General features: G+C 40.1%; 1 protein-coding gene across 1 annotated transcript; it reads left to right on the forward strand.

Moving 5' to 3' along the window:
- Window positions 1-3,037: 3,037 nt before the first annotated feature.
- Window positions 3,038-8,874, forward strand: tmx1 (thioredoxin-related transmembrane protein 1). Its single transcript, XM_072366081.1, has 8 exons — window positions 3,038-3,271; window positions 3,635-3,750; window positions 4,647-4,692; window positions 5,031-5,159; window positions 5,427-5,472; window positions 5,880-5,981; window positions 6,107-6,173; window positions 6,322-8,874. Exons 1-8 carry the CDS (start codon window positions 3,066-3,068, stop codon window positions 6,558-6,560), a joined length of 951 nt encoding a protein of 316 aa, XP_072222182.1. The 5' UTR covers window positions 3,038-3,065; the 3' UTR covers window positions 6,561-8,874.
- Window positions 8,875-10,384: the final 1,510 nt, after the last annotated feature.

Raw genomic sequence — 10,384 nt, forward strand, 5'->3', positions numbered from 1 at the left:
TAAAAGCAAGACAACTATTCAGTCAACTAATTTTGACTAAAAACTAGCCCAATGAGACTATGCGTGAACTTGTGGTCACTTAAAGCATTTCCAGACTGCCGCAGTTCTTTAAAAATCCTCATGTTGTCCTGCATTCTGCTGCAAATGACTCACAGACAATGTCTGTGCAGTGAATTCGGCTAAATTTAAATGTACGACTGTCTTTCACAGAGAAAGTTAGAAACTCACTCACACAGTCTGCAGAGTTGGGGTTTTGGACACACTTCAGTCAATAAATCGATTACATTCTCGTGCATATACACTGGAAAAAAGAGGAGGAGTCCGGTTACTAGCAGATTTGAGTTATGACCATTGCTCAACCAAGCTGCCCATGAGTCCGGGCTTAATAATATCCTACAGTTGTGACAATTACTGCTAATGGAAAATACCTGCTGCTAACAGTAATATTGTGGTGGACAGAGGCGCAATAACATCTTGAGGACATTTTTTTCTTGACCATCGTACTGTTGTAGATTGTCCCGTTTTCTATAGCGGTGTTACAAGAACTGACAGGATAGATGTTTTATTTTATCTTGTGCTGAATCTGCAACATTAGCAAAGGACCATCTTGCTGCCTGTTGTTAAATTGGCTGTGATGGCATCGTAATCGAAATCTCTCTCTCTACGGTTCTGAGAATATACCAGAGCCATTAAAACCTAAACTAAGCTGAGAGGTAAAAAACACACTGTAGAGTCTAGAGGAACTGTAGAGTAATGGGATTTGAAGTTATCAAGCTAAACTGTTATTTGACCCCTTTTTAACTTGAATATAGATTATCGCTGCTTCAAGTCAAGTATGAACTACCATGTCTAGAGAAGAAATGCTAAAACGTAAAAATTGTTCAAGGACAAAAATGTCTGTAATTCCTGCAAGCTCCACAGTAGAAGAGAAGTTACCATGGAAACAATCAGCCTCTGGCCAGCTATAAACAGTTTAATTAACAGCGAATTAAATGTAAAATCTGAATCTTGCAGAGCCAACAGTGTTTATTATCACATCAGTGGGCTCTACAGAGGAAATCTTTTCTCAAAAAGCAATATCAGTGTCGGAGGCATTGTAAAGCGAATTTAGGTACATTTAGCACAGAGTCCCTGCTTCCAGCCAGCTGCAGACGCAGCACAGAAATGTACAGGTGAACAAAACCAAACAAAATTACAACTCCCGGTCTGCCAGTCATTTTCCTTACTGTCATTCAGAGTTAAAGGAGGGGAACAGATGACTGCTGAGCAGGAAGGAGATTCATTTTCTGCTGCAAGTGGAGCAGAGCTGATGGCTGTAGAAAGGGGCCGATGGAAGGGGCACAAAAGGATGTCATCTGCAGGGTATTTTTAGAGTGTGAGGTGCACTGATAACCGGCTGCCGGTGCAATCTGCCTGCAGGTTTCCAGCAATAATAACTGCTCTCTTTCTGCACATTCACTCAGAATGACGTCCTCTCATGCAGAGGAGCAAGACTAAAACACACACACACGGGCATGCATTCAGAATTATGAAAAGACTGTTGTTACAGTGTCATTTGCTAAATTTGCTCCTCCTTATCAATGTGCTGTGTTGTTTTAAAAAAGAATTATTCAATACTTATGAACAGATATCGGGCCTCAGCGATACATATTTTTGTTTTTCTAGCTACAACCTCTTCTCAAAATAAGGTAACATCTAGCTTGACAACATTATAGAAAATACACATGTATACGTATGTATGAAATCAATATAATGACCCATCGACTATGACTTGGTAAAGTGAACACAGGTGTATGTTTTATAACTGCTTAGGATTTTCATTTGGGGCAAAAAGAAGACTGCTCCTAATTAGCCAATCTTGCACCCAGCAACTTCAAAACTGTTTGCGAGCTTCCTTGTAATCTCATTCAAAATGCATCCATAAAACTCCAAAAAAACTCCAACAAGCGACACAGCGTGATGCACCCTCTGATTGGGTGTCTATTAAAAAGAGTTTACCCAAATAAAGAGCAATAGTGACCTTTCCATCCATCAATGTTACACCTTTCTCCATTCCAACACATCATATCACCACTTGCAATTTAACTTTAAGCCAAATTAGATTAACTTTGCTTGTGACATTTGAAAAAGAAATTGGAAACACTTGGATCATGACTATTCTAATCAAAGGATAGACTCTCTCTTCTGCTGTGTTAGTTTGATGCAAACACATAAACATGTAACTCTGCACCAAAAACATTGACTCTGTAGTTTTGACAATAACGGTTATATAGTTTATAACAATACATTTTGTACATTCTCCACTGCAGCTTGAATATACTGCATAGTTAGTACAATTTAAGAATGATTGCAAAGACTCCTCAACCATATTTGTAACAACGTCACATATAATACACAAAGGAATACATATAGGTTGTCATATAGCTTTACTAATGTCCATTAATCAAACAGGTTGCAAGAAAGCTGTCATGTTTTTGTTTTATTTTTGGCGACTCTTTGATTGTAAGTGTTGACAAACTATTGTGATGTGGATTTTGATACCCATCCTAAAGTAAACGGTTATGTGCCCCAGTTCTACTTGTTTTGTCGGTTATTTGAGGGAACAGCAGCACCTCCTGCTGGTAACCAAATACACAAATTCAAAATATTTTGCAGCAGTGAAAGTTTACCTGAGTAATATGTGAAGGAAAACAACATCAAGGAGGACATACTTGTGCACGTTTATATGGAATATGGAAGAAGAATAAACTACTACCCTTGAATACATCTTTCCTAAAGACAACAAGTGTTTATACTTCAAAATGCCACGGAGGACTCGTCGTTAAAGAAAATATTAAATCTATCTATCTATCTATCTATCTATCTATCTATCTATCTATCTATCTATCTATCTATCTATCTATCTATCTATCTATCTATCTATCTATCTATCTATCTATCTATCTATCTATCTATCTATCTATCTATCTATATATATATAGATATATATTTATCTATCTGACGTCAGAGCTGTTGACGTACAGACGCATGACGGAAGTGAGCAACGGCTGTCTGACATACTGGAGATGGCGTGTTTGCTAGCCAGTAGTAGCAGCACGAGCACAATAATGTTTTCTTTATTACGGCAAACAAAACTCCGCCTCTGGATCTCCTTTTTACTTTTAGGAATATATTTAACATCGTTGCCAGTGTCAGCCAAGCCGGACAGCCTCAAAGAAGTGACCGATGGGAACTGGGAGAAAATCCTGACAGGAGAATGGATGATTGAATTGTCAGTGTGCTAATGCGCCGTGCTAACGGCTATTCGGCTAGTTTGTTAGTTTTGTTTTGAACTCGCTTAAACGGAGCATGAATTCCCGCGTGCGGTCAGCCTCAAGTCTCGCTTTTCGGCGTTATCTTTTTTATCACATTGTCATCCTTAATTTATTCCTTATAAATTGTGAAAAAGTCTTAACATTGCAAACAGCTGTCATCTTTAGCTAACCAGATTCTCAGAGTTGCGTGCTAGCCAGTGAGCTAACTTAACGGCTAATGAAGAACGCGAGTAGTTACAAACATTTTAGCCTGAGTCATTGTGCTGTATTATCTGAGTATTATTTATTTAGTTGTTTGTTCATTTATTACTTTTTCTCAGTTACGCACCCTGGTGTCCAGCATGCCAGCAGCTCCAGTCGGTGTGGAAGGAGTTTGCGGATTGGGGGGAGGACATGGGGGTCAACATAGCCAAGGTGGATGTGACAGAACAACCAGGTAGACCTAAAAGACCTATGTCCCAGCTGATTATTTTTGCTTTATATGCAGTTCAGTACGCCTAAACCCCAGGATGTAATAACTTAAACGGATTACAACTCTGCAGTGATGACCAGTGAAGCTTGTTATGTATATTTTTTGCTGAAACCTTTGCTAAAAAAATTGATACATTTGCTTAATTATTAGTCGTTTATAACCAAAGGTGTTTTAGTGGAAAAAGTTGTTATAGGCATTAGAAATTGGTCTTGACTTGAACGTCCTCGTAATGCACAAAGAGTCAACAGTACCATAAAATAATGCTTGTCAATGCTACCTTCAGGTGGAGTCACCTACATGCCATTTCAATAGATTTGAGGGAAACTTGGGCCATTTATACACATGAACATGGAAGATTTTGAGAGTGTGAACAATTTGGTTTGTTTTTTTTCGGCAGTTGAGTATTACATTTATCTGCATATCCACAATAGTTGGGAGCAAGCGAAAAGCAGCAAACGGGTCAGCCGCAAGGACAGACTCACGCATGCACAGTGGCAGTAAATGTTCTGAATTATTTACAGACCTGTTTCTACATCGTCTCACTTAGTGATATTCTGGAAATTTCACTAGGGGGGCTGGGTGGAAAATCTCCCCAAGAATTCCAGAGCAAATGTTTAGAGCATTTGCATCACCACTCCGGACCATCTCCAGAACATTTCAGGACTCGAGTGCATGCGTGAAAATGGCTTTACTGTGGCTCAGAGCCAGCAGGCATTTGGTACCAGATTTTTCAGGTTGTTCAGTTGCCTTCACCCCACACATGCAGCTGCATGTTTAAAGAGGAACACGGTGACAGTAATTTCAAAGTCAGAGTGCTCCTTTCTGCTCACTGACACTAACTTGTCTCCTCCCTCTGTAAGGTCTGAGCGGGCGATTCATCATAACCTCACTTCCTACTATTTACCAGTAAGTTCTTGCTTATTTTGTGGTTTTCATTACTTCCGTGTGTCTGTGGCTGCTGAGTTGTGAGAGAAGACTGCTTTTAACCTGATTTAGAATTGCATGTGTCCTTAGATCACCAACTTTCTCCATTTTAGAAGTCACTTGCAGTCACACTAACATTTGTAGTCACTGACTTGGTTATTTTATATCGTCAGAAGTTTTGCTTTTAAATCCAAGTAAATAGGGACAGATGTTTGTGAAGCAGCTGAAGATATTTATTTAATAAAATTTAAATTAGTAGGAAGATGAAAGCATATTTTCTAAATGACATTAACTAAAGTAACTGAGTATGTGTCTTTCAGCTGTAAAGATGGCTTCTTCCGGAAGTACCAGGGAGCTCGTACGAAAGATGACTTCCTCAGCTTTGTCGATGAGCAGAAATGGAAAGCAGTTGAGCCTGTGTCCTCTTGGTTTGGGCCTTCCTCATTTTTGTAAGTTTGAAAAGAATATTTCCTTCTTCTTTTTTTTTTTAGGCTCCAATCTGTAATGAAGTCATTTAATAATTAGGTTCGTCGGCGTTGCTGTTGTAGTTCTTTGCTTGTTAATAGAAGAAAATGACATCAGATACTCTTAGCATCTTTTTGTCTGTTAGAAGGCAGACACACGGGCACCCCCTCCGGTCTGTATCTTGTCACATTTTGTGTTCAGTCTTTGCAATGATTTTGAAGTTGTGTCATGTTACATTTCTCCTTTGGCAGAATGAATTCCATGTCGGCTTTGTTCAAGCTCTCCATGTTTATCCGGGTAAGTCACTCTTAAAGGCATTACATACAGTAAGGTACATACCTGTAGGACTAATTACACTGTAACAAAACTCTTCAGATATCGTACTTTGTTTTCATTAAAGAGGTTTACAGATGTATAATGCACATACACATTGCTATGGTTTGTATTCGGACAGTATTTGAAAGGCAGGGTGTGGTTGTGGTGCCAGAGGATCATTAGATTCCTCCTTTTGAAGAAATTAACGTTCGACCCTTCCAAATAAATACATGGACTGAGAAGAAGTCGAATCTAAACTAACTATTAAACTGCTTGCTTGGTTGATGCTGGTAAATGTGCTCTGTGTGTGATTTAAGTCTTGGCTTGTGTTGAAAAATTCTTGTTATTTGAAGACCAGCAATGTGTTAGAATGTTGTCATGTTTTCCAGCGTTGCCATAACTACATGACGGAACAGCTGGGGATTCCTGTTTGGGGTTCATATATTATCTTTGGCCTGGCCACCCTCTTTTCAGGCCTTGTGTTAGGTCTGGTGAGTATTTTTTTTTTTATGAAACAAGTTGAGCTATATTAAGCATATGATAGTTGTCATAAAGCCAACCTAAAGAAAATTGCTCTCGGCGATTTTTAAAGGTTATTAATGTCTTGTCTTGACAGTTACTGGTGTTCATCGCAGACTTCGTCTTTCCCTCCAGACGATTTTCTTCCTCTGATTACTACCAGAGTGAGTTTCATACGAGATTATCCTGCTTCAGTGGGCCGTAGATATTTAGAATATAGATACGGATCAGTACAAATGTTCTGGTTAGAGTTTTGCTTGCAGCTGGCTCATGAACTCACACCAATGGCTGTTTTAAAATGTTATTCTGCAGAGAAACAGGCAATGGAGCAGGCGAGGTTAATCCAGCAACAAGACGAAGCCCAAGAGGCTGACGGCGAGGAAGAAGAGGATGAAGAGGAAGAAGAAGAGGATGAGGTCTGGAGGAAGCGGAGAGGATCTCCCGAGGGCCGCCCAGAACCTAAGGGACTGGGTTACCCCGATGAAGCTCTGAGGAAGAGGGTGGTGGGCAACCGTAAGGAGGAAGAGGAGGAGGAGGAGGAGGACACCTAAAGAGGCCTGCGTGGAGCTTCACACGCCTCCGTACTCCTTTTGAGAAGAGCATCGCAGAGTCCGCAGAGTTGGAGGAGCTGTGATCCCGGGCAGCAGTGTTAAAAGGAAGGAATCGCGAGTCTCCTTGCACCCGAACCTTCTGTTGACCCCAAGAAACGTCTTGCTTTTCTTTTTTTCTTTTTTTCTCCCCTCCCCTCTCTTCTCCTTCCCTCGATTTTAACAGGAGCACTTTAGACTCTCACCGCCGCTCTCTCCACCTGGAACAACAAAAACTTTCCTCACACCTGTTTTCACTTGTGAAAACAAATAGCCTGTCGGAGGTTTAGGTATGAAGTGCAGTACAGCTGAATTTTTGCCACGCTGTTCATGCTATGCATTGTTTTTATTTTATTTTATTTTTTTAAATCGTTTTTTCATTTTGGTTTTGTGTTATAACAGGCTTGTGGTTTGTGTTTGAATTTTACTCCTCAGTTATTGTATTAATAGACTATTTTATTTAGTGTAGAAAACCTGACATAGAAAACAATCTTACTCATACCATTCCGCTTTCAGAAGACTAGTGTTAATCCTTAAGATATCAGCCCTAATTTTCCATTTCTCTTAAAATACTCCCCCTAAAAGAATTGTTTTTACAATGTCATTTAATGCTAAAGGTGTGTTAACACTTGACCAGTTTAGATGGATTACAACAAACTCTGGTGTGATTGCTTTCTCCTGGTGTTATCCAAGCCCACCAGGCTGCTTCAGAATAATTTCTTGTGCGATGTTACAGAATATGAAGGCAGCACAGGCCAAAGACATCCAAACACACGGTGCTTGTTTTGCTTTTAACCAAGCTGGCATCCAAACCACCATTTCCTTGCCGAGCATGTCTCCATTTTTTTATCGGCAACACAGGAAGTCTCGGTATCTTTGTGAGAGTTAAAAAAATAAAAAAAGGAAAATATAAATGCTGGGAGCGGATTTATCCCAGCGTATGGCTTTGTTTTCTGTAAGTTGTCAACAACTCACAGAAAAGCTGCCCAGTCAGCGTGTGGTCTCCGTATGTCTTCACTGGGTTGGATCCAGAAAATGCCAGTGCAAACGGCTTTTTTTTTTTCCTTTGTCCGGACCAGTAGAACAAAACCACGAGTGACTGCACCGTAAATGTGCTTGTCTTTTTTTTTCTTTCTTTTTTTTTTTGGAAATCTTTCGCTTTCCAGTAAATTCATGCAGCCTTGATTCAGACATCGTGTAGCAGTATTAGATTGACCTTGTACATGCAATTTGAAATCAGCCATATGTAATAAAATATATTGTACAGTATAGAAAATGCACAATGAAGATAAACGGCCGTTGAAGGGTACTTGAATAACTAGATTTTCATGAAGCCCTGGATTCTAACTTTAACACAGCCCTGTATGCAAAGCGTGCATCCTCACTATGTAGCTCTGTAAGGGGCAGGAACCCCTCTATTAGCTCTGCTCGGCAATCGCACCAAAGTTTGACTGAGCTGCAATACTTTTGTTTTTTTCCCCTCTTATAAAGTAAAAAATGAATTCAACTATGCTAAGATGACATTAATCTTAGAGTAGTAATTATATTGATTCAAACATGAAAGGCGTGCTGAATGTTTTTCTGTAGATATTGTACGTTCCTCACATTTCATCATCGATTAGAAGAGAACAAAAAAACGTCTTTTTCTGTTCCTAATGTTTACTTGTGAGTTTCTGACTTTGAGCGGATGTTTAAAGAACTCAGGTGTGCTGTCTGCTCGTCGCTAAGTCGGCAGCGCACCATGTGCATGCTGTGATGTGGTTAAAGAGGTGAACAAAGCGGGCGCTGCGGCTCCCCTTTATACATCGTAGTGGCATTTCTGTCCTAACACGTGAAAATTAAGGAGGCAGGGGTTCAGCCTACTGTAATCTTTTTATTGTTATTTTTTTTTTCTACTAGCATTTGACTTTTATCTGAATGAGTGCAGTTTTGTTATAGACCCCACATTTAAAGTGTATGAATACTGGCACTTAAAGGAACTGTGTGCATCGCTGTCTCAGTGCTTAAGTGACCTCAGTGTGTATGACCGGTGTTTAGATTCATATTTCACTTTGTTTTCAAGAGGTGTTATGACTTCAAAGAGGTTTTTTTTTTTTTAAGAACCACATTTGTCAATTTTCATCTTCCCCCAAACAAAGGAATCCAGTTGATGATGCTTATAACAGGTTTGGTTTTATTTTTTGTCCATTATTTATGGCTTGTAGCATTCTAGCGTTCTTTACTCTGAGCAGACTGTGCTCTTCATTGTTTCTTTGAATAAAGGTTGAACTCTGAAAAACCCTTTTGTACAGCTTCCTGGTGCAACTATAAACCAGCGGTGCAGCAGCTGCACTTGTAATCGGGTCATTTACCAGAACATTTAAATGGGGTAAAACAACAGGACATAAATCACTGTCATTTGAAAAAACAAAAAATTACAGAAGGGAAAAAGATGAAGTGAAAATGCTAAAGCAGTGTTTTAAAACTAAATACACCCTATGATTTTAGCACCAACTTGAAGTATTTGTTTTCAGACATGTGGATGTTATCAGTCTCACATTGTCGAGGAATTTTGTTCCTCTCCTCTTTTCAATGTTGCTTCAGTTTAATGAGGTTTGTGGTCGTTTGTCCATGCACAGCTCTCTGAAGGTCCTGCATTAGCATTTCCATCAGGCTGAGGTCTGGACCTTGGCCCACTGACTCTTTTCTTGTCTTTTTGCTGTGTTTGGTTTACACCAAACATGCTGCTTTGCATCATGACCTCCACTATGATCTAGCCCATCCAAAGGACATTGTTCAAGAGGTCTTGTGATTTGTTCAGATGCCTTATTGCAGATCTAAAATGTGCTGCCATGTTCTTTTTGGAGATGAGACACACGCTCCTGAACTTTACCATACTCACTGAGGCCTGAAGAGTCTTAGATGTAGCTCTGGATTTTTTTTTTATCATTTCTCTGAGCATTGCCTTGAGCTGAACTTGTCTTGAATGATGAGCTCCAAATTGTTTGGAAACGGCCTTGTAAAAATGAGACCGTTTGGTAATGACCTCAAATTTCTGCCAGCAGATGTCACTCTTGCACTAACCTCAGCTATCCCCCTGCAGAGCGACTAACTTACACCACAAATGGCATTACTACGCCCCAGGTAATGCTAACAGCAAATTTGCAGTGTCATATATTGGGCTAAATCTGAAGCTACAGTTCACATTTCCTCTCATTTGTCCTCTTGGGGCTTCTCATTTCCTCCTCCACCCTCTTGAGCTGCGTTATTCCCTGGAGTAAAAAGGGAGCCTGTCTGGAGCTGATCTCTAATCAGCACTATAATTGCAGCTTGAGTGGCCTTTTGCACACGCTCTGTTTAGCAGAGGTTAATCGGTTAAAGAAGGGCAAAGAGGAGGAAGGTGTTAGATGGGATTCCCCTGCTGCACTGTACCAGTCTGCTGTAGGCCTTTGGACTGTTACAGTGCAGCAAGGTCGTGGTGTGCTCAAGAAAATCTTTGAGCAGATGCTTAGTATTGCTGTTGTACTGTACTGCGGTGGAAAGCGAAGACAGATGGCTCCGCTGCTAGTTTAGTGGTTTCTGTTCTTGTTCATTTAGCTTGCTTCAGTCCATTTGGTTTTCTATCATCCTTACTTTCACTTTTCTAGCAAAGTTTCTTTGAAGTGCCCTATCGGCAGCAATGGAGGATGGAGGAAAACACTGGTGTATATATAATGACACTACTAAGCAGTGTCATGACATCTGTGGAGAGAATTTGTTATTCCCCGAGTTAAATCTGCTGTGTTGACAAGATGGTGGGTGCAAAGTAT

This window comes from Leuresthes tenuis, unplaced genomic scaffold (assembly GCF_036924035.1).
Source record: "Leuresthes tenuis unplaced genomic scaffold, fLeuTen1.0.hap1 SCAF_15, whole genome shotgun sequence".
Lineage (NCBI taxonomy): Eukaryota > Metazoa > Chordata > Actinopteri > Atheriniformes > Atherinopsidae > Leuresthes > Leuresthes tenuis.